The sequence below is a fragment of the Nanorana parkeri genome, unplaced genomic scaffold, assembly GCF_000935625.1.
Source record: "Nanorana parkeri isolate BGI_ZX_2015 unplaced genomic scaffold, ASM93562v1 scaffold897, whole genome shotgun sequence".
Lineage (NCBI taxonomy): Eukaryota > Metazoa > Chordata > Amphibia > Anura > Dicroglossidae > Nanorana > Nanorana parkeri.
Genome location: NW_017307165.1, coordinates 22996 through 47782, shown reverse-complemented (window position 1 = coordinate 47782; position 24787 = coordinate 22996). Strand labels below are relative to the sequence as shown.

Genomic DNA, 24787 nt, shown 5'->3' with positions numbered 1-24787 from the left:
GGGATTATTAGGGAAGGAGGATTATTGGGGGGGGGGATTATTAGGGGGGGGATTATAATTGGGTGAGGGGCAATTATTATTGGGTGACGGGTATTATTAAGGGGGGAGGATGATTGGGTGAGGGGCATTATTGGGTGAGGGACATTACTAGGGGAAGAGGATTATTGGGTAAGGGGGATTATTAGTGGGGGAGAATTATTGGGTGAGGGGGATTATGAGCTGAGGGGGGTTATTGGGTGAGGGGCATTATTGGGGAAGGGGGATTATGAGGTGGGGGGTTATTGGGTGAGTGGCATTATTAGGAGAGGGGGATTATTTGGGGAGGCCACAGACCCAGCCAACAGACCCCCTGAGAAAAAGACCCCATACACAGTAGCCATACTGCCCCAAGGGATCAGACCATGGCCATAGTTTTACCCATAATGCGCCAGGGGACTAAACCATAGTTATAGCTATACACAGTACCCCTTTTTTGGACCCCAATTCCCACTGAGCATAACAATATCATCACATTAAAGTTCCATTCATCTAGATATAAATCCAGATTTTAAAAAATACTTTTGGGATACGTGTGGAATAAATCTAGTGGAATCCTCAAATATATTTCTTTGTGGATAAAAGAACATTTGGAGAGAACCTATTTGAACTCATTAAGTGGAGCTCACCCCACTAATATATCCCAGGACATATATCTAGAACAATGGACGGAACATTTATGTGATACGTATGTTATATTCATTGGGGGGGGATCAGGTCTCTGTAGGAATTGGGGTTCGGTGGTGGGATTTGATTGATCTGTTTACCATGGTTTGTAATGAGGAAATTAAACAATAAAAATGTTTGTACTCAGTGACACACACGGCGGTTATATAAAACGTTTTCTTTGGATCTGTTGGTTTATTTTGGAAGTGGTTTGTTGAGTCCATCAGACAGGTTTGTGCAGTCATTGCATTTAGTATACTGTGGACTCCGAACTGAGCGGGGGCTTTGAGTCAACCTAATGAATGTTTTTATATATACACAGTAAACATAATGCCCCAAGGGGGTCAGACCATGGCTATCACTATATACAGTGCCCATAAGGGCCCGGGGGATCGGAGCATGGCTGTCACTGTATACAGTAGTAATAAGGGCCCGGGGGATTGGACTATGGCTGTCACTATATATAGTACCCATAATGGCCCGGCGGATCGGACCATGGCTGTCACTATATACAGTACCCATAAGGGCCCGGGGGATCGGACCATGGCTGTCACTATATACAGTACCCAAAAGGGCCCAGGGGATCGGACAATGGCTGTCACTATATACAGTGCCCATAAGGGCCCGGGGGATCGGAACATGGCTGTCACTGTATACAGTAGTAATAATGGCCCGGGGGATTGGACCATGTCTGTCACTATATATAGTACCTATATGGGCCCGGGGGATTGGACCATGGCTGTCACTATATTCAGTACCCATAAGGGCCCCGGAGATTGGACCATGGCTGTCACTATATACCAGTACCAATAATGGCCCGGGGGATCAGACCATGCTTGCAGTATACAATACCCATAATGCCCTAAGGGATCAGGCCATGGCTGTAGCTTTACACAATACCCCATAATGCCCCAAGGGGATCAGATCATGGCTGTCACTATGCACAGTACCCATAATGCCCCAAGTGGATCAGACCATAGTTGCAGCACACAATACCCATAATGCCCCAGGGGATCAGACCCTGGCTTTCCCTATATAGAGTACCCATAATGCTGCAGGGTATCAGGCCAAACTAGTTATACAGAATACCCACAATGCCCCCGGGGATCAGATCAAAGCTGCCATTACACACATAATGTATACCCATAATGCCCATGGTTACAGTACACAATACCCATAATGCCCCAGGGGATCAGGCCATGGCTGTAGTTTTACACAATACCCATAATACCCCAGGGGATCAGACCATGGCTGTCACTATATACAGAACCCATAATGCTGCAGGGTATCAGACCAGACTAGTTATACAGAATACCCATAATGCCCGTTGTTGCAGTACACAATACCCATAATGCCCCAGGGGATCAGAGCATAGCTGCCATTATACAGGGTACCTATAATGCCCCAGAGGATCAGACCATGGTTGCAGTGCACACTGCCAATAATGCACCAGGGGATCAGATCATTGCTGCCATTATACATAGAACCCATAATGCCCCAGGGGTATCGGACCATACTTGCAGTACACAGTACCCATAATACCCCAGGAGATTGGACCATGCTTGCAGTACAAAGTACCCATAATGCCCCAGTGAACAGTGCTCGGCTTGCTCACCTTTAGCTGTAGGCCTGGCTCTGCCACGGCACGGAACGGGGTGGCCTGCCAGTAGGTTTGCTCTGTCTGTTTCCACATGACGACATAAAAGCTGGCGCTGTCCTGGTAGCTGAAAATAAATCCGGCGTAATCGTCATCCGTGACGGTGTTCACATGGAAGGTCCCCTCGAAGTCCACGCCATTAAATGCCGTGTACCCTGGAGGGAGAGGAGAACCATTGTCAGAGACCGGCCAATGAGGAGGAAGGGACATCTCGGTCACAGAACACTGCATCCGTTTTACAGACCCTTTTCTCCCGGCACTCATAGCACTGAAGCCATTGGACCAGTATGACAGCCGGACACCTGTCCTTTTTTAGAGGGAGGTCAGCAATGACAACCGGGGTATTTCTCTCACTATAGCAATTCAATACTACAAAAACTGACTATGGGAACTCATTTTAAGTGAGTGAATGTCCGCTTTTATATGAAGGGTAAGATCCATTCTCAGGTTCTATAAATGTCTGTGTGCCCGTTATCTCACTTCCTGCTTTAGTGACAACCCCCGACATTCAGGAAGTGAGGGGACATCGGCAGCCATTTTTTTCTCAGCATCTGCTCAGTGACTTCACTTTATAGTTTCTATCTCCCTATACAGCTCATCCTACAGCTGATCTCATCAGTCATTCAGCAGGACACAGACTGTACTATCTGACATACAGACATCCATATAATATTTCCATGATGATAGGGAGCAACAAGTGTGTAAAATGAAAAAGTCCCATCAGATATGATTTTATGATACTTAAACTGTCAACATACCATCCCAGGGGCAATGAGAACAGGACTTGGCAGGACAAGGTCCATTAGGACCAGGGCCGGATTTCCTCTCTCTGCTGCCCCAAGGCCAGGTTCCTCAATGCACCCCCTACTCCCCAAACACCCCCGCCTCCCATGGAGGATGGCAGACCTGCAGGCTGCATACAAGCTATCTCGGGGACACCACAGAGATCACTTGTACAAAACAAGCAGCGGTTTCCCCGCTCTACATTTAGCCCTGCTTGCCCAAAGCAGGGCTAAATGTAGAAAACAACTACCCACCCGGCGCCTGGAACATCATGTCCTGGGCATCAGGCAATAGGAATTCCATACCCCTGCTGCCCCTCTACACCCTGTTGCCCCGAGGCCAGGCCATGGTTGGCTTTGTGGGAAATTCAGCCTTGATTGAAACTCAAGTCGTTCTCAAGGTATAAAGACCAAAGTATCCCCCCATCCCCACTGAGCTGTGGACTACTTCAGCAGCAAAGGGTGCAGGTCCTGCCTTTAAGTCCCCTTCCGCTAAAGCTTCCAAGATGGCTGCCTCTTCTGCCTACCCCTTGACCTGGCCATGACAGGACAGCACATTTTCGGATGGAGTTTTTTTTCGATTAAAGAGAAAAGTTGATGAAACAACATTTATGTGACGGGAAGACGATACACACCAACCGCCAGTCCGGGGTCGCTGTTCATTGTTTGTACAATCTCCATTCCCTGCGGGGACACCAAAAGAAATACGATTAGTATATAGCACTAAACAAGGGGTATGCATCATGGGCGCTCAAGCTGTTGTGGAACTACAAATCCCACTGCGTTCCTCTGACAGCCACAGGCATGAGGGATGATGGGATTTGTAATTTCACAACAGCTGGAGTGCCGAGACTAAAACTCAACCTCAGGCACAAGATGGTTTGTTATTGGTTATTATAGGATTTTTGTACTCACTGTAAAATCCTTTTCTTTTGGAGTCCATTAAGGGACACAGCTTGATGATAATCAAGCAACCTAGATTATACTGCCACCTACAGGAGAAATGGACACTAGGCACATGGAAAACACTAGGCACATGAAGAAAGGAGGCCAGCCCTCTAGGAGCTGTAACCCCTTCCACGCACTTCCTGCTCAGTTGTAGAATGCAGTCCACAGGGAGACAACATAACATTGAAGGGAGGGACCTGTGTCCCTCAATGCAGGGGTCCCCAACCTCCGGGCTGCAGACCGATACTGGTCAGTGGCCTGTTAGGAACTGAGCCGCAGGATTCTACCAGGATTCTGGTATAATCCTGGACCTGTTAGAAATCTAGACCCCTGCGTCAATTCCGGGGGGCGTCAGCTGAATGCGCAAGCTAAGAGTCGCTGATCAGGTTCAGAAATGTAACCGGCAATTGCGGGGAAGCGGGTCCATAACATTCACAGCCCAGGCAAAAATTAATACACGAGCACCTGTGTTGAGCTTCCCTGCACAAGCGCATGTGTGTTCATTTTTGCATGGGCTGTAAATGTTATGGACCTGCTTCCCTGCACATGCTCAATGCATCCCCCCAATCCTCAGGAAGCGCATGAGGGGTTTCCTCTCCTAGGAGGCTGGCCTACAGTTTCTTCATCTCCATAGTGTTAATTTATCCCTTAGGTGGCAGTATAACCCTTGGAAACCTAATCTAAAACCTGTGGTGCTCAATAGACAAGATCTGCACAATGACTCACCATTAAAAAAAAGTGGAACTGGACACAAGGAAACCCTGCTTTTGCGTTTCCAGAATAGCAAACAAGGAATCCAACTGTCGGAAAGTAGCTGTGGCCTCAAGGTAAACACTGAAATAGCAAAAGAGAAGCATCCCCCCACCTGAGGACACTAAGCGAAATTGAGCAGGAAGTGCATGGGAGGGGTTTTAGCTCCTAGGGGGCTGGCCTCCAGTTTCTTCATCTGCCTAGTGTATATTTCTCCTTTAGGCGGCAGTATGACCCTTGGTAACTTAATTTCAAGCATTGGTCCTCAATGGAACTAAAATGACTCTCCTCATTCCTGTCCTGCTAAGACCCATCACTCCTCCTTACAAAGGATGTCACCCAGACAGGAAGTGATGAGAAATCTCCACATAGGGGACAATGATACAGGTTATAAGCCTTGGCCGCAGTTGGTCTGTTATCGGACAGGTAGCCAGCAATGACAGGTATACCATTAAAGAACAATGTACAGACTGCAGGGACTCCCAGCAACCAATCAGAATTTACCTTTCAGTGTTAAGATGATTTGAATGTTGCTATGGGTTACTGCAGTTATTTTGCAGTCACAGCTCCGTGCAGCAGTATAAGCAAGCAACCTGATGTACGATTTGTCTTAAGCAGGAACTGTCACAACCACCAATCAGATTTAAGCATGCATTGGATCATGGTGGCTGGAGAATGAAAGACTCAACCAGATTGGTGGATGTGCAGGAGCGCAAATCACTTTCTACGGAGGCCAAATTATAACCGAGATGACCTCAGCAGCTACTCCTGGCACACCTCACCTGATTCAGCACCACCCAGTTGGGGTCTATCTGCGCGTCCCCCTCTGGATCCAGGATGACCGTCTGGTATGCTCTAAAGTCAGTGAGTGTCACCTCTGCACTCTCAGGACAGACGTCATAGTTGTCGGCCACAGAGTCATTATCGAAATCCACTTCACACACATCACCGACACCGTCACCTGTGAAAAGAACACTTGATGTCACTTTGTGTCACCATGGGGCCAGCGCAGGGTATGCCCAGAGCTCATGGCGCATTCTCGGTTGATGCCTGGGTCTAACGGCAGCATTCCGGGGATTGCCTGGGTCTAATGCCAACATTCTAGGAATGCTTGGGTCAAATAGTGGCATTCTGGGAGCACCCAACTTTAATGGTAATCTAGGGACACCAAGGACTAATGGTGGCATTCTGGGGACACCCAGGTCTAATGGTGGCATTCTGGGGACACCTAGGTCTAATGGGGGCATTCTGGGGACACCTAGGTCTAATGGGGGCATTCTGGGGACACCCGGGTCTAATGGTGGCATTCTGGGGACACCCGTATCTAATGGCAGCAATTTGGGGATGCCACAGTCTAATGGTGGCATTCTAGGAGCACCCAACCTTAATGGTAATCTAGGGACACCCAGGATTAATGGTGGCATTCTGGGGACACCCATGTCTAATGGTGGCATTCTGGGGACACCCGTATCTAATGGTGGCATTTTGGGGATCCCGGAGTCTAGTGCAGCAATTCAGCCAGTGATGAGCGACACCATAGCAGAAGGTCAGTGTTCTATATAGAGATCTCAATGGTGATGAGAGGATCACTAGTCTGATATGGGGTACGTTCACACCATACACTGCAGAGCGCAGAGGGGGATTATGGGAAAATGTTATACCCAACTCTCTGATGGATCAGCCATTAGGGAAGAGTCCAGAACTGAAAAACAAAGGAGGGAGAAGAGTCAGAGCCGAGGCTGCAGATACACAGAGGAGAGTCGGAGCCCGAGGTTGCAGATACACAGAGGAGAGTCGGAGCTGAGGCCGGAGATACACAGGAGGAGAGTCAGAGCTGAGGCCAGAGATACACAGAGGAGAGTCAGAGCTGAGGCCGGAGATACACAGGAGGAGAGTCAGAGCTGAGGCCGGAGATACACAGGAGGAGAGTCAGAGCTGAGGCCGGAGATACACAGGAGGAGAGTCAGAGCTGAGGCCGGAGATACACAGGAGGAGAGTCAGAGCTGAGGCCGGAGATACACAGGAGGAGAGTCAGAGCTGAGGCCGGAGATACACAGGAGGAGAGTCAGAGCTGAGGCCGGAGATACACAGGAGGAGAGTCAGAGCTGAGGCCGGAGATACACAGGAGGAGAGTCAGAGCTGAGGCCGGAGATACACAGGAGGAGAGTCAGAGCTGAGGCCGGAGATACACAGGAGGAGAGTCAGAGCTGAGGCTAGAGATACACAGAGGAGAGTCAGAGCTGAGGCCAGAGATACAGAGAGGAGAGTCAGAGCTGAGGCCGGAAATACAGAGAGGAGAGTCATAGATGAGGCCGGAGATACACAGAGGAGAGTCAGAGCTGAGGCTGGAGATACACAGAGGAGAGTCAGAGCTGAGGCTGGAGATACACAGAGGAGAGTCAGAGCTGATGCTGGAGGTACATAGAGGAGAGTCAGAGCTGATGCTGGAGGTACATAGAGGAGAGTCAGAGCTGAGGCTGTGGCAAGCCATAGGACTCAACACTGACAACTTTATTGATCTGAATAAGATTTACAGAGGTGGGGACTCTGTTCAATTGTCCAGATCAATAAAGTTCTTTCGTAGTGTCGCCAGCTTTCTTATCTCCTGGACTTGTGCAGCTTGTGGGGCATAAGACGAGCTCCTGCCTGGGGGTCTGTTCAGAGGGTGACCCAATCTGGGCTTAGGAGCAGCACATTCCATGTTCCTGAGTGGGATGGAGGGCGGAGGTTGTGTGTGAATTTTGGTGGAGGTCACCTGTGTGGTGCTGAGTTACAAGCCTAATGCCTCCAATATGGTGAAATCTGGTGTAGTTTGGAGGTGGCATTACATAAAGTGACCCTCATCCCCATCCTTCAGCATCACACCGTGCAAGAAGATTGGCTGCCATACCGTCCGTGTCCTTCTGGTTGGGGTTATGGATCAGACGGCAGTTGTCGGGCCCCGGTGGGATGTAATCGGGGATGCCATCGTTGTCATCGTCCTGGTCGCACTCGTCGCCCAAACCGTCATTGTCGGAGTCCAGCTGGGAGCTGTTGGGGATTTCGGGGCAGTTGTCCTTGGTGTCCTGGTGACCGTCACCATCCCTGGAGAAAGACAATTATCACATCTGCCGCCAATCATCCACAATTCAGGGTCAGCCCCTCTGATTGAACAGCCAATCGTGGCTCAACCAGGGACCACCAATCAGCTCTCTGAATTACACATCACATTCAGTGTTAGTCTTCAGCAGGACCATAGTGCGCCCCCTACTGTCATAGGATGTGAACTACACCAGCAAGAGAGGTTGCAGATCCTGCCTTTTTTGCCCCCTCCTGCTGAAGTGCCCAAGGCAGTTGCCTCTTCTGCCTACCCCTCGGCCCGGCCCTGATCACATTCAGTAGCAGCCAATCAGATTACATTTCCCCTCAGGGTAATAAAATAAAATATTCTTACTGTGAGTCCTGGCCCTCCGCACCCATCCCCCATTTCCACCAACCATCTTATCCTTCACCAATACCAGCTACACATTACAGAGGACCTGTCATCCCATATATTTATCAGATGCTTACTGGACTGAGATGCCAGCTCAGAGATGACACAGCTATGTAAATCCTGATGCCTGTGCAGCTTTTGTTCACAAATGTCTGACACAGATCAACCCCTACTGCAGCCTCTCACCTGGTGACTTGGTACAAAGTTAGAATGCACAGTCTGATCACAGGGCGACTGAGGACATGCTTTCTCATGCCTGCAGCAGACTGATGACCTCATCGCAATGGAATAAAGGAAGCGTCTTACTTGTCCTGGTTGGTGTCACACATGTCGCCCACCAGGTCACTGTCGGCATCTGTCTGGAGGAAGGACAGGAGGTGTCAGAGACTCAGATAATAGGGAATTATTATAGTGGTCTGTACCTGCCAATCATCCCATCTGGAGCACCAAATATCACATGACCACACATTTTAGATATAGCTTGAAGCACAAAAACACTTTTGAGCTGTTCTTACCTGCGTCGGGTTGCTGGTCTCCGGGCAGCTGTCACAGGCGTCACCCACCCCGTCCAGGTCCCTGTCCGTCTGGAGAGGATTTGGTACTTTGGGGCAATTATCCAGCACGTTGGGGATCCCTGCACACACAGAAAGTTGGTATTTACCCTGAACTTCTGCACTAACCCAGCCTATAACTCCACACAATGGCCAGTATACACTATATTACCAAAAGTATTGGGACCCCACTCCAAATCATTGGATTCAGCTGTTCCAATCACCTCCATGGCCACAGGTGTATAAAATCGCGCACCTCGGCATGCAGACGCTTCTACAAACATTTGTGAAAGAATGGGTCGCTCTCAGGAGCTCATTGACTACATTGCATAGGTTGTCACCTGTGCAATAAGTCCATCCGTGAAATTTCCTTGCTACTAAATATTCCGCGGTCACCTGTTAGCGGTATTATAACAAAGTGGAAGCAACTGGGAACAACAGCAACTCAGCCACAAAGTGGTAGGCCATGTAAAATGACAGAGCTTGGTCAATGCATGCTGAAGCGCACAGTGCGCAGAAGTCGCCAACTGTCTGCAGAGTCAATAGCTACAGACCTCCAAACTTCGTGTGGCCTTCAGATTGGCACAACAACAGTGCGTAGAGAGCTTCATGGAATGGGTTTCCATGGCCGAGCAGCTGCATCCAAGCCTTACATCACCAAGTGCAATGCAAAGCGTGGGATGCCGTGGTGTAAAGCACGCCGCCACTGGACTCTAGAGAAGTGGAGACGTGTTCTCTGGAGTGACCAATCACGTTTCTCTGTCTGGAAACCCATCCCATAGACACACTCATAAACCTTGTGGATGCCTTCCCAGAAGAGTCGAAGCTGGTATATCGGCAAAGGGCGGAGCCAACTCAATACTGAACCCTACAGACTAAGACTGGGATGCCATTAAAGTTCATGTGCGTGTAAAGGCCGGCGTCCCAATACTTTTGGCAATATAGTGTATTTCTGGGCAGGGAATGGATAGACGCAGCCCGTGCTCACCGTCACCATCGATGTCATTGTCACAGGCATCTCCCTCTCCGTTGGCGTCGGTGTCTTTCTGATCATTGTTGGGGACATTAGGACAGTTGTCGCAGGCGTCGCCGTAGGAGTCTGTGTCGGAATTCTGTTGGTCCTTGTTGGGGACGAGTCTGCAGTTATCCTGTGTGAGGAGATGACACATGAGCACAGATGTGACAATTCACTGTACGAGAATAAGATGGAGGAAGATTCACCCCGATCGGTCAGTTTGGGTCCTCCAACAACACAGCGACAATGTGGGGCCCCAACTTAACCCAGCATGGACTTCACTACAAGAACAATGACCTCAACATTCTTAATTCCGTCTCCGTCCGCGTCCTCATCACACTGATCTCCGATTCCATCGTTATCTGCGTCCTCCTGCCCAGAGTTGGGGGTCATCCTGCAGTTATCCTGTATAAGGAGAGAAGATACGGATATATAATATGTGAACGGCTGATTGCAGCATATTGACCCCTCAGTCTACAGAAACAAGCTAAAAGCTTCAATTCTGTGTTCTCTACGCCCCTTCATCTCACTGGGGCGATATCCAGGATCATATCATACACACATGAAGTATATATACTGATCTGTGGAATGTTATGTATCTGTTCCATAATGCGGAGCGGTCACCAATCTCACCTGTCGGCAGTGTTTGTTGTTATCTATACACGGCATCGGCTCATCGGGGTAACCGTCTATGTCGGTGTCTCGGCCGCACGTGTACCCGTTGCCTGCCCAGCCAACGTTGCACTGTCAGGGTGAAGTAACACGATAGTATTAGCGTGACACAGATAGGGGCCGGGCCTGCCAACGCAAAGCTTTCAACATGCCCATGGTGAGCGTCGGTGATGATAATACGACATGAGAGGACATCTTATCAGGATACATCAGAACGGAAAGACTTACCGCACAGGTTATGTCGCCATTCCTCTCAAACACGCAATGCGCGTTCAGATGGCAGGGGTTGAAAGCTGGGCTGATACAGGACTTTTTGGGCACACAACCCAAAGATTGGTTCCCCACAAAGCCAGGCTTACAGGCGCCACACTTGTAAGAACCCTGAAGGGAGAAGAGAGCGATGCAGATGAATAGAGAAGACAGGTGAAGGGGGTATAATTGGGGCGGGGCGGGAGCTCACCACACTGTTGGTGCAGATGGAGTTGGCGGCACATCCTCCGTTATTCCCGTCATTACATTCATCAATGTCAGTGCACACCTGCAGGGGAGATGGAAGGTTGGTGACACTGTAAGGTCATTATCACATCAGAAGCCACAGCTCTTGTGCGGCTCTCTTCCGACAATCTGGCTGTTGAATAATGACATCCCAGCCCATTGTTACCTGCTTGCTGGCTTTGGCGTAGTCGATGCCCACCCCTGACACTGAGTTTCCTTTGTACCCACGAGGACAGGCTTCACAGCGGAATCCAGGAGAGGTGTTAATGCATTTAGAACCAGAGAAACACGGGTTGGAGTGAGCACACTGCGGAGGAACACAAGACGTCACATGGGAAAGTATATGTCACATGGGATGATAGTGTCACATGGGATGATAGTGTCACATGGGATGATAGTGTCACATGGGATGATAGTGTCACATGGGATGATAGTGTCACATGGAGAGGTATAAGTCACATGCGGTAATAGTGTCACATGGAGAGGTATAAGTCACATGCGGTAATAGTGTCACATGGGGTGATAGTGTCACATGGGGTGATAGTGTCACATGGGGAGGTATATGTCACATTAGGAGATAGTGTCACATGGAGAGGTATAAGTCACATGCGGTAATAGTGTCACATGGAGAGGTATAAGTCACATGCGGTGATAGTGTCACATGGGGTGATAGTGTCACATGGGGTGATAGTGTCACATGGGGTGATAGTGTCACATGGGGAGGTATATGTCACATTAGGAGATAGTGTCACATGGGGAGGTATATATCACATGGGGTAATAGTGTCACATGGGAAGGTATAAGTCACATGGGGAGGTAGTGTCACAGGGAGAGGTATAAGTCACATGGGGTAATAGTGTCACATGAGGAGGTATAAGTCACATGGGGTGATAATGTCACACGGGGAGGTATATGTCACATAGGGTGATAGTGTCACATGGGAAGGTATAAGTCACATGGGGAGGTAGTGTCACAGGGAGAGGTATAAGTCACATGGGGTAATAGTGTCACATGAGGAGGTATAAGTCACATGGGGTGATAATGTCACACGGGGAGGTATATGTCACATAGGGTGATAGTGTCACATGGGAAGGTATAAGTCACATGGGGAGGTAGTGTCACAGGGAGAGGTATATCTCACATGGGGTGATAGTGTCACATGGGGAGGTATATATCACATGGGGTAATAGTATCACATTGGGAGGTATATGTCACATGGGGTAATAGTGTCACATGGGGAGGTATAAGTCACATGGGGTGATAGTGTCATATGGGGAGGTATAAGTCACATGGGGTGATAGTGTCATATGGGGAGGTATATGCTATATGGAGAGGTATACGTCACATGGGTAGGTATAGTTCACATAGGCTGATAGCATCACACGTGGAGGTATATGTCCCAAAGAGTGATAATGTCACATAGGAAGGTAGTATCACATGGGAAGGTAGTGTCACATAGGGAGGTAGTGTCACATGGGAAGGTAGTGTCACATGGGAAGGTAGTGTCACATAGGGAGGTAGTGTCACATGGGAAGGTAGTGTCACATGGGAAGGTAGTGTCACATAGGGAGGTAGTGTCACACAGGGAGGTAGTGTCACACAGGGAGGTAGTGTCACACGGGGAGGTAGTGTCACATGGGGAGGTAGTGTCACACGGGGAGGTAGTGTCACATGGAAAGGTAGTGTCACATGGAAAGGTAGTGTCACATGGAAAGGTAGTGTCACATAGGGAGGTAGTGTCACACGGGGAGGTAGTGTCACATGGGAAGGTAGTGTCACATGGGAAGGTAGTGTCACATAGGGAGGTAGTGTCACACAGGGAGGTAGTGTCACACGGGGAGGTAGTGTCACATGGAAAGGTAGTGTCACATGGAAAGGTAGTGTCACACAGGGATGTAGTGTCACATGGAAAGGTAGTGTCACATAGGGAGGTAGTGTCACACAGGGATGTAGTGTCACATGGAAAGGTAGTGTCACATAGGGAGGTAATGTCACATGGGAAGGTAGTGTCACACAGGGAGGTAGTGTCACATGGGAAGGTAGTGTCACACAGGGAGGTAGTGTCACACAGGGATGTAGTGCCACGTGGAAAGGTAGTGTCACATAGGGAGGTAGTGTCACATAGGAAGGTAGTGTCACAGGGAGATGTAGTGTCACATGGAGTCACACAGATCCTACAATAATCCATGTTTGGTTACCTCATCTATGTCAGCACAGTGGCTACCATTGCCATGTGATCCCGCCGGGCATGGCCCACATCGGTATCCGGGGTATTCGTATGTCTCCATACAGTCCACACCCTGAAAGCACGGGCTGGGGTTGCAGCGTGATCGATGCTCATGGAAGCCTGAATGGAATAAAGAAACATGAATAATATTATCAGTGCCTCCCCATCACATCACTGGGACTGGCTACTGCAGATGTCCCCTGACCCCTGAGGTGTGAGGACCCCGGCATGATTTCCTTTCTCTGACATCCCTCTAGTAAGGATGCTGAGCCGAATATATAAGTGCAAATCAGACCTGAGTACACGAAAGAGGACCTGTTCATGTACACTGGGACCCTGCAGCTTCCAACATGCCCAGTGCAAACTGGGAAGATCAGGTCATCATGTGGATGGGTAAGTGATGATGCCAGGTACTTACCACACACTTGGCACTCCATGATGGTGTTCCGGATCAGAGACATCTCTTTCACCTGTCCACAAAGACAAAAGAGTTACAGCCAACCATTCATCTTTATTGTTGCTTGTGTTCATGGTGGTGTAATGTTGGATTACTGGATGGAAACATCTAAAATGTGTTTCTTTGAATTATCCAGCATTACAATGGGCATTATATGGATACTTTTAGCTTATTCTGGGTGGTGCGGGTTATCCCCTGCGGACAGCTGTGTCCCCAGGCATGATGCACCTATTAGTCCACAGGTATGGTGCACCCATTGGTCCTCAGGTATGCTGCACCCATTGATCCCCAAATATGGTGCACCATATTGGTCCTCAGCTATGATGCACCTATTGGTTCCCAGGCAAGGAGCACCCAGTTTCTCTCCAGGTACGATGCACCCATTGGCCCCAAGTACGGTGCACCCATTGGTCCACAGGCACGGTGCACCAATTGGTCCCCAGGTATGATGCACCCATTGGTCCCCAGGTAAGTTGCACCCATTGTTTCCTAAGTATGGTGCACCCCCATTGGCCCCAGCCACGATGCAACTATTGGTTCCCAAGTAAGGTGCACCCATTGGTCCCCAGGCACTATGCGCCCATTGGCCCTAAGTAATGTGCACCAATTGGTCCCCAGGCACTATGCGTCCATTGGTCCCCAGGCACTATGCGCCCATTGGTCCCCAGGCACTATGCGCCCATTGGTCCCCAGGCACTATGCGCCCATTGGTCCCCAGGCACTATGCCCCCATTGGTCCCCAGGCACTATGCCCCCATTGGTCTCCAGGCACTATGCCCCCATTGGTCTCCAGGCACTATGCGCCCATTGGTCCCCAGGCACAATGCGCTCATTGGTCCCCAGGCACCATGCGCCCATTAGTCCCCAGGCACCGTGAACCCATTGGTCCCCAGGCACCGTGAACCCATTGGTACCCTAACCTCTCACCTGGTCTCGGATGTCCTCCCGAAGCTCTGCTAACACTTTATTGAACAGAGTCATCTGTGTGATCAGCGCCTTTGTGTGCTCACCTGAGAAACAGAGAAATACATGGATACAGAGTCAGGAAGTCTGATGGAAAAGTCACCCTGGCTTCTTGTATGTGAGATATATTCATACACACACACAGCAGACTTACCGAGGATTGAATTGACAACTCCATTCACTGTCAGGGGAGAGAAAACACATACGTGTCAGATGGACAATCTTACATGATGTTCAATCAAATCTTATAGCTAGGGCTGCAACCAACTAATCGATTAAGCGATAATAATTGTTATGAGAATAGTTCTCAATTATTCTCATTATCGATTAGTTGGTTGGATCCCCTAGCTCTCTCCTCCATGCTAGGAGGAGGGCACAGCAAGCAGTGGGCGGGTGCAATAGCCAGCCAGCTATTGGCTATTGCAATTTGAAATGGCCGATAGCCGGCTGGCTATTGCACCAGCCCACTACGTGCTGTATTTACATTCAGCTGACGTCTGCGGTATCTTGCCACCGGCAGCTGTCATTCCTGGCTGAAGCTATTCATGTAACATACAAAAGTAGGAATATACTAATGACCCTTCACTGGCCCCCCAAAACCAAGTTATGTCACCATGATCACATCACCCACCTACCTGTGTTGTGGATGGACTCATCATCCTGGAAGGGACATTCACTCAGAGCCCCCACTCTGCCCATAGACCCCCCGAGAACCATCTTCATCGACTCCACAGACCCCTAAACAGAATGAGAAAAGTATCATCACACTGACCTTCAATGGGCTCCAGGATCCTGGCAGGCTGGGCCTCAGGCGATAGGGGTGGGAACAGACACATCACACTTTCCAAGGGCTCCCAATGAGGAGGGCGGGCACAGACACGTGACACCTCCCACTGACTTCCAATGAGGAGGGTGGGAACAGACACATTACACCCCCACCACTGACTACCAATGAGGAGGACGGGCACAGACACATCACACCTCCCACTGACTCCCAATGAGAAGGGCGGGCACAGACACATCACACCTCCCACTGACTCCCAATGAGAAGGGCGGGCACAAACACATGACACCTCCCACTGACTTCTAATGAGGGGGGTGGGAACAGACACATTACACCCCCACCACTGACATTCAATGAGAAGACGGAATCCCAATGAGGAGGGCGGGCACAGACACATGACACCTTCCACTGACTCCCAATGAGGAGGGCGGGGCACTGATACATCACACCTCCCACTGACTTCCAATGAGGAGGGCGGGCATAGACACATCACACCTCCCACTGACTTCTAATGGAGGAGGGCAGGCACAGACACATCACACCTCCCACTGAATCCCAATGAGGAGGGCGGGCACAGACACATCACCCCTCCCACTGACTTCTAATGGAGGAGGGCAGGCACAGACACATCACCCCTCCCACTGACTTCTAATGGAGGAGGGCAGGCACAGACACATCACCCCTCCCACTGACTTCTAATGGAGGAGGGCAGGCACAGACACATCACCCCTCCCACTGACTTCTAATGGAGGAGGGCAGGCACAGACACATCACCCCTCCCACTGACTTCTAATGGAGGAGGGCAGGCACAGACACATCACCCCTCCCACTGACTTCTAATGGAGGAGGGCAGGCACAGACACATCACCCCTCCCACTGACTTCTAATGGAGGAGGGCAGGCACAGACACATCACCCCTCCCACTGACTTCTAATGGAGGAGGGCAGGCACAGACACATCACCCCTCCCACTGACTTCTAATGGAGGAGGGCAGGCACAGACACATCACCCCTCCCACTGACTTCTAATGGAGGAGGGCAGGCACAGACACATCACCCCTCCCACTGACTTCTAATGGAGGAGGGCAGGCACAGACACATCACCCCTCCCACTGACTTCTAATGGAGGAGGGCAGGCACAGACACATCACCCCTCCCACTGACTTCTAATGGAGGAGGGCAGGCACAGACACATCACCCCTCCCACTGACTTCTAATGGAGGAGGGCAGGCACAGACACATCACCCCTCCCACTGACTTCTAATGGAGGAGGGCAGGCACAGACACATCACCCCTCCCACTGACTTCTAATGGAGGAGGGCAGGCACAGACACATCACCCCTCCCACTGACTTCTAATGGAGGAGGGCAGGCACAGACACATCACCCCTCCCACTGACTTCTAATGGAGGAGGGCAGGCACAGACACATCACCCCTCCCACTGACTTCTAATGGAGGAGGGCAGGCACAGACACATCACCCCTCCCACTGACTTCTAATGGAGGAGGGCAGGCACAGACACATCACCCCTCCCACTGACTTCTAATGGAGGAGGGCAGGCACAGACACATCACCCCTCCCACTGACTTCTAATGGAGGAGGGCAGGCACAGACACATCACCCCTCCCACTGACTTCTAATGGAGGAGGGCAGGCACAGACACATCACCCCTCCCACTGACTTCTAATGGAGGAGGGCAGGCACAGACACATCACCCCTCCCACTGACTTCTAATGGAGGAGGGCAGGCACAGACACATCACCCCTCCCACTGACTTCTAATGGAGGAGGGCAGGCACAGACACATCACCCCTCCCACTGACTTCTAATGGAGGAGGGCAGGCACAGACACATCACCCCTCCCACTGACTTCTAATGGAGGAGGGCAGGCACAGACACATCACCCCTCCCACTGACTTCTAATGGAGGAGGGCAGGCACAGACACATCACCCCTCCCACTGACTTCTAATGGAGGAGGGCAGGCACAGACACATCACCCCTCCCACTGACTTCTAATGGAGGAGGGCAGGCACAGACACATCACCCCTCCCACTGACTTCTAATGGAGGAGGGCAGGCACAGACACATCACCCCTCCCACTGACTTCTAATGGAGGAGGGCAGGCACAGACACATCACCCCTCCCACTGACTTCTAATGGAGGAGGGCAGGCACAGACACATCACCCCTCCCACTGACTTCTAATGGAGGAGGGCAGGCACAGACACATCACCCCTCCCACTGACTTCTAATGGAGGAGGGCAGGCACAGACACATCACCCCTCCCACTGACTTCTAATGGAGGAGGGCAGGCACAGACACATCACCCCTCCCACTGACTTCTAATGGAGGAGGGCAGGCACAGACACATCACCCCTCCCACTGACTTCTAATGGAGGAGGGCAGGCACAGACACATCACCCCTCCCACTGACTTCTAATGGAGGAGGGCAGGCACAGACACATCACCCCTCCCACTGACTTCTAATGGAGGAGGGCAGGCACAGACACATCACCCCTCCCACTGACTTCTAATGGAGGAGGGCAGGCACAGACACATCACCCCTCCCACTGACTTCTAATGGAGGAGGGCAGGCACAGACACATCACCCCTCCCACTGACTTCTAATGGAGGAGGGCAGGCACAGACACATCACCCCTCCCACTGACTTCTAATGGAGGAGGGCAGGCACAGACACATCACCCCTCCCACTGACTTCTAATGGAGGAGGGCAGGCACAGACACATCACCCCTCCCACTGACTTCTAATGGAGGAGGGCAGGCACAGACACATCACCCCTCCCACTGACTTCTAATGGAGGAGGGCAGGCACAGACACATCACCCCTCCCACTGACTTCTAATGGAGGAGGGCGGGCATAGACACATCACACCTTCCACTGACTCCCAATGAGGAGGATGGGCACAGACACATTACACCTCCCACTGACTTCTAATGAGGGGGGTGGGAACAGACACATTACACCCCCACCACTGACTTTCAATGAGAAGACGGAATCACAATGAGGAGGGTGGGCACAGACACATCACACCTCCCACTGACTCCCAATGAGGAGGACGGGCACAGACACATCACACCTCCCACTGACTCCCAATGAGGAGGGTGGGCACAGACACATCACACCTCCCACTGACTCCCAATGAGGAGGGTGGGCACAGACACATCACACCTCCCACTGACTCCCAATGAGGAGGGCGGGCACAGACACATCACACCTCCCACTGACTCCCAATGAGGAGGGTGGGCACAGACACATCACACCTCCCACTGACTCCCAATGAGGAGGGTGGGCACAGACACATCACACCTCCCTGTAACAGTCGAGCAACTGTGCGTGGATGTGTGATGGATCTCAGCTGCGGATCTATACGGTTGCGGTAGGTTGTAGGATGTGGCTCAGTGGGGAGGTTCTCAGTAACACTCTATGTAGTAGTGAGTGAAGTCGGAGCCTCAATACACATCATACACCACAGGACAACGGGAAAGTAAAGCACTAATTACTCATGCAGGCTCCTCTCACAAGCAGTAAGTAAAACAAATGAAAAGTCCAATTATTGTCATTGGGGTGTGATGATTTTGTAGTTTCCTGAACACTACCCAACAACCCTGAGCAATGGAGGTGGGGAGTGTATTAGGCACAGCAATTAGCGCTATAAGTGTATATCAGGAAGCACAACCTAGCATAAAATAGCATACAGACAGTTCCTCAGTTTGGATGCTGCACGGTCATACAACCAACACAATTCAATGTAAGATAATTGCAGTCCCTGGGTTACTTGCGGTTTATGAGTTGGAGGAATAAACTTGTAATATCCTAGGACACAGCAGTCTGGTGGTGCTGGAGGAGCCTGGGTGAAGGTTGTCTTCCAGGTACAGTGTTAAGCAGCAATCCAACATGCAGAGATGTGTATTCATTCAGGTTAGTTGCTCAATGAATCACAACGTTAGAACCCTGAACAAACGAACCCAGCTGATTCTCATTGTGAGTGACGAGCAGGGGGCGGAGCTACGAGCGGACTCTGACGTGGCCGTTGTGTAGCAAAGAGACGCCTCTGGACCCAGAAGACACGCTGAGGCGGCCGTAGTGCTTGCGGCGAGGTGAGTCTGTTACACTCCCACTGAATCACAATGAGGTGGGCGGGCACAGACACATGCCACCTCCCACTCACTTCTAATGAGGAGGGCTGGGCACTGATACATTACACCTCCCACTGACTCCCAATGAGGAGGGCGTGGCACTGATACATCACACCGCCTACTGACTTCTAATGGAGGAGGGCGGGCATAGACACATCACACCTCCCACTGACTTCTAATGAGGAGGGCGGGCATAGACACATCACACCTCCCACTGACTTCTAATGAGGAGGGCGGGCATAGATGCATCACACCTCCCACTGAATCCCAATGAGATGGGCGGGCACAGACACATCACACCTCCCACTGACTTCTGATGAGGAGGGTGGGCACTGACACGACACCTCCCACTGAATCACAATGAGGAGGCGGACATTGACAATAATTGTGGGCGTCTAGTTTAGGGTATATGTACATGTAAATATCTCCCCTCCCCCTTGTGGCACTCCGTACCTGCAGCCTCTGGTAGGCCTTGTGTCCTGAGCGGATCTCCCCGGACTCCACCTCGAATTGTGGGATAACCATCATTTCTGGCAGGCCAAGGCTGCTGTCCACCTGCTTACAGTCCACATAGAGCTCCAGAGTGACCGTGTCTCCGCGGAGGCCGCTAATCCGCAGGATCACCGTGTGCGTGTTCCCGTCGGACAGGTTGGCGTTCTGTAGGCTGACCGAGTGGACCTTGGAGTCTTCACGCATGTAGCGAACCAGAACTGAAAGATACATAACTGGTTACATCCCTCACTGTGGGAAATAGACTGCTAGCTCTTCAGACAAGCCATTCCTCTCCTTAAGAACTAGACTATCCTTTCCTCCATCCTTATGTTACTATGACCATTAGAGTGCAAGCTCCTCAGGACAGACCCTCCTTGTCTTGCTATGACCATAGATTGCTAGCTCCTGAGAACAGACCTCCCCTGTCTTGCTATGACCATAGATTGCTAGCTCCTGAGACCAGACCTCCCGTCTTGCTATGACCACAGATTGCTAGCTCCTGAGACCAGACCTCCCCTGTCTTGCTATGACCATAGATTGCTAGCTCCTGAGACCAGACCTCCCCTGTCTTGCTATGACCATAGATTGCTAGCTCCTGAGACCAGACCTCCCCTGTCTTGCTATGACCACAGATTGCTAGCTCCTGAGACCAGCCCTCCCCTGTCTTGCTATAGATTGCTAGCTCCTGAGACCAGACCTCCCCTGTCTTGCTATGACCATAGATTGCTAGCTCCTGAGACCAGACCTCCCCTGTCCTGCTATGACCATAGATTGCTAGCTCCTGACACCAGACCTCCCCTGTCCTGCTATGACCATAGATTGCTAGCTCCTGACACCAGACCTCCCCTGTCCTGCTATGACCATAGATTGCTAGCTCCTGAGACCAGACCTCCCCTGTCCTGCTATGACCATGGATTGCTAGCTTCTGACACCAGACCTCCCCTGTCCTGCTATGACCATAGATTGCTAGCTCCTGAGACCAGACCTCCACTGTCCTGCTATGACCACAGATTGCTAGCTCCTGAGACCAGACCTCCCCTGTCTTGCTATGACCACAGATTGCTAGCTCCTGAGACCAGACCTCCCCTGTCTTGCTATGACTACAGATTGCTAGCTCCTGAGACCAGACCTCCCCTGTCTTGCTATGACCATAGATTTCTAGCTCCTGAGACCAGACCTCCCCTGTCTTGCTATGACCATAGATTGCTAGCTCCTGAGACCAGACCTCCCCTGTCTTGCTATGACCAAAGATTTCTAGCTCCTGAGACCAGACCTCCCCTGTCCTGCTATGACCATAGATTGCTAGCTCCTGACACCAGACCTCCCCTGTCTTGCTATGACCATAGATTGCTAGCTCCTGACACCAGACCTCCCTTGTCTTGCTATGACCATAGATTGCTAGCTCCTGGGTACAGTGCCGGCTCACCTTTATTGACTTTGCCGACAATGGAAGCCTCCAGCCACTTTGTGTTGTCTTTCTTGGAATAAAAGCCGAATAAGACCCCCCCGGCCTTGGCAGGGAGCCGAAATGTGGACAGGAAATAAATATCATTCACCGTCAGCATCTCCGATCGGATCTTCTCCACCGCGCTGGCCATGTGACGCGACTCGCTGACCGTCAGCAGGTCAATCACTGCAGGGAGGGGAAGTCAAAAACTTCAAATGGTGTATCATAAAAATGTATCATAAATAAATGCAATGGAAAAAAATACCATGAAAAATAAAATACAATGTAAATAAAGGCAATGTAAATAATATACATTTATACAATGTACATAAATAGATATAAATAAATACAATGTAAATAATGAAATATAAATAAATACAATGTAAACAAATAGATTATAAACACAATGTAAACAATTAAATATATATATATAAATACAGTGTAAATAAATACAATGTAAATACATAAATATAATGTGAATAAATATAAATAAATACAATGTAAATAAATGAATAGGGTGTAAATAATAAAATGCAATACAAATAAACGCAATGTAAATAATTAGATATAAATAAATACAATGTAAATAATGAAATTCAATATAAATAAATACAATGTAAATAATGAAATATACATGAATACAATGAAAATAACTCAATACAATGTAAATAATGAAATATAAATGAATACAATGAAAATAATTAAATATAAATAAATACAATGTACATAATCAAATGCGACATAAATAAATACAATGCAAATAATTAAACTCAATATAAGTAAACACAATGTAAGAAATTAAATATAAATAAATACAATACAAATACAGGCATTAAAAAGACCATGTTGGGCCTCAAATCTGAGCGCCCCCCCTTCTTTCTTCCCCCCAATACTAGAGGACGCATGCTCACCTCTCTGGCTGCCCATGTCTTGTATTGTTCCTCATCCTACGTTAGACTCTTCCGGGAGTGTCGGATACCTGCACCCCCCTGCCACGCTGTTGGTTCATCCTCTGACCCCTATGTCAGTACAGGGCTCAGTAGTGACGTAGGGGGCGGGTTCGAGGAACCACAGAGCGCAGCGTTCTGACCTGTCCCTAATGTTATATGATTGTACTTTATTTGGACCTTATCACAGGATACCCCGCTCATCACAGCTGCACCAATAACAGGCCAGCCACCTCCTCCAGGAACACTCTCTTCCCTGTTATGGCTTTGCACGCTTTGCAGCATTTGGGCACCAGAAAGTGGCCCAGTTTGTGATATGGAAACGCTTGATTTTGGCAGATCAGTGTGTACAGCTGCATCAATAAATCAGTTGAGTTGTGCGAAATTGAGCGTGCATGCGTTTAGACCTGGGATAGGCAACTTCAGCACCCCAACACTGCAAATTCCATCATGCCTCTGCTTCTGGGATGCTAGAGCCTTGCAATGCTTCATGGGACTTGTAGTTCCACAACAGCTGGAGTGCCAAGGTTGCCTACCCCTGGTTTAGGCTTTGCAGGTGTGTGAATGGGGGGCCCAGTGGATGTCAGAGGCTGTCCATGTACAGTGCATGCTGTGCACAAAGTCTACCAGCAGAGGGAGCTCTGAGCCTCATAATCTAAAGCCAGTGTCTGTAGGGGGATCACTACAAGTCCCAGCAAGTCCTGTCACCTGCCCTGTATGAAAGAGCACGTGACAAGGGGGGTATCAGACATGATTATAAGAAGGAGGAGCAACAAATACATTGTGCAATGTGTAAATTGAGCCAATGACATACACTGATCATGTCTACCATCTATGCTTGCCTGGCTTTGTCATTGAACTTTTGGGTGTTCTTGCTCTTCGTTATAATTGTCTCATGTCTCGGGGTGATAGGATGCCCCCCCATCCTGAAAATAGCACCCCTTATCATTTGTATATGCCTTCTTTTAATGGGACAAACCAATGAACAATGGGGGATCAGGGTCTTTATTGGGGGACACTTTCCAGGGACATCCTGAGGGAATGAAGCCTGGGCTGATATCTTTTATACTGAATATCTTCCCATGGTAATGTATTATAATCTCCACTTGGTGGTCTGTTCATATACAGGAAGTGGACTGAAGATGACCGAGATACATTTGTGGTCCTGAGGGGAAGGTATTCTCCTGCACGCAGCTGACTTCCTGTCTGGGGTCACACTGCAATACACTGCAGCCATCGTCCTTCATCAGGAGAGGGGCAGTGAGTTGGTATTCCTGTAGGGAGGTGAGGGGGTGACAAGGAGATGGTGCAGGGTCCCCCATATACCTGTGTTAGTAGAAGTGTCCGCACTGGCTATGCTGTGTGTTGTTGCATGTCATTGTCTGCGTTGTTGCGTGTCGTGTGTGACAGTGTATGTTGCTGTGTGTGTTGCTGCATGTCGCTATGTGTGTCGTTGCATGTTCCTGTGTGTGCTTGCATGTTGCTGTGTGTGTCATTGAATGTCGCTGTGCATGTTGTTGCATGTCGCTGTGCATGTCGTTGCATGTTGCTGTGCGTGTCATTGAATGTAGCTGTGTGTGTCGTTGCATGTTCCTGTGTGTGTTCTTGCATGTTGCTGTGTGTGTCATTGAATGTCGCTGTGCGTGTTGTTGCATGTCGCTGTGCATGTCGTTGCATGTTGCTGTGTGTGTCATTGAATGTAGCTGTGTGTGTTGTTGCATGTCACTGTGTGTGTCGTTGCATGTCGCTGTGTGTGTCGTTGCATGTCGCTGTGTGTGTCGTTGCATGTCGCTGTGTGTGTTCTTGCATGTTGCTGTGTGTGTCATTGAATGTCGCTGTGCGTGTTGTTGCATGTCGCTGTGCATGTCGTTGCATGTTGCTGTGTGTGTCATTGAATGTAGCTGTGTGTGTTGTTGCATGTCACTGTGTGTGTCATTGAATGTCGCTGTGCGTGTTGTTGCATGTTGTTGCATGTTTCTGTGTGTCATTGAATGTAGCTGTGTGTGTCGTTGCATGTCGCTGTGTGTGTCGTTGCATGTCACTGTGTGTGTTGCGGCAGGTCTCTGGCAGTATGTATCCCCCTCCTCAGGATTGGGAGCGTGTCCCCGTCTGCCTGTCTCCGCTTCCAGGTAACAATGGATGTTATAAGATGGGACAGCTCCGAGCACCAATCCCCTTCCAGGTGCAGCGTTTCCCCCTCAGCACCCCGATGCCCCCCCTCCCCCACCCTCATTCATTGCTCCAGGACCTGGTCGCTGAGTTCACGGCGG

At 50.0% G+C, this 24787-nt stretch overlaps 1 protein-coding gene across 1 annotated transcript in view; it reads right to left on the bottom strand.

Moving 5' to 3' along the window:
* THBS3 (thrombospondin 3) overlaps positions 1 to 21756 on the bottom strand; it is a 24592-nt gene extending 2836 nt beyond the window's left edge. The window contains exons 1-19 of the mRNA XM_018565872.1: positions 21550 to 21756; positions 20085 to 20341; positions 15327 to 15429; positions 14846 to 14872; positions 14656 to 14738; positions 13690 to 13741; positions 13243 to 13391; positions 11211 to 11351; positions 11001 to 11087; positions 10778 to 10924; positions 10511 to 10621; positions 10175 to 10282; positions 9851 to 10010; positions 8827 to 8945; positions 8618 to 8670; positions 7730 to 7923; positions 5622 to 5800; positions 3777 to 3825; positions 2318 to 2514 (exon numbers count right to left, since the gene is read on the bottom strand). Of these exons, the coding sequence (XP_018421374.1) occupies positions 2318 to 2514; positions 3777 to 3825; positions 5622 to 5800; positions 7730 to 7923; positions 8618 to 8670; positions 8827 to 8945; positions 9851 to 10010; positions 10175 to 10282; positions 10511 to 10621; positions 10778 to 10924; positions 11001 to 11087; positions 11211 to 11351; positions 13243 to 13391; positions 13690 to 13741; positions 14656 to 14738; positions 14846 to 14872; positions 15327 to 15429; positions 20085 to 20341; positions 21550 to 21721 (2388 nt within the window). The 5' untranslated portion in view covers positions 21722 to 21756. The remainder of the gene's footprint in view (positions 1 to 2317; positions 2515 to 3776; positions 3826 to 5621; positions 5801 to 7729; positions 7924 to 8617; positions 8671 to 8826; positions 8946 to 9850; positions 10011 to 10174; positions 10283 to 10510; positions 10622 to 10777; positions 10925 to 11000; positions 11088 to 11210; positions 11352 to 13242; positions 13392 to 13689; positions 13742 to 14655; positions 14739 to 14845; positions 14873 to 15326; positions 15430 to 20084; positions 20342 to 21549) is intronic.
* Positions 21757 to 24787: the final 3031 nt, after the last annotated feature.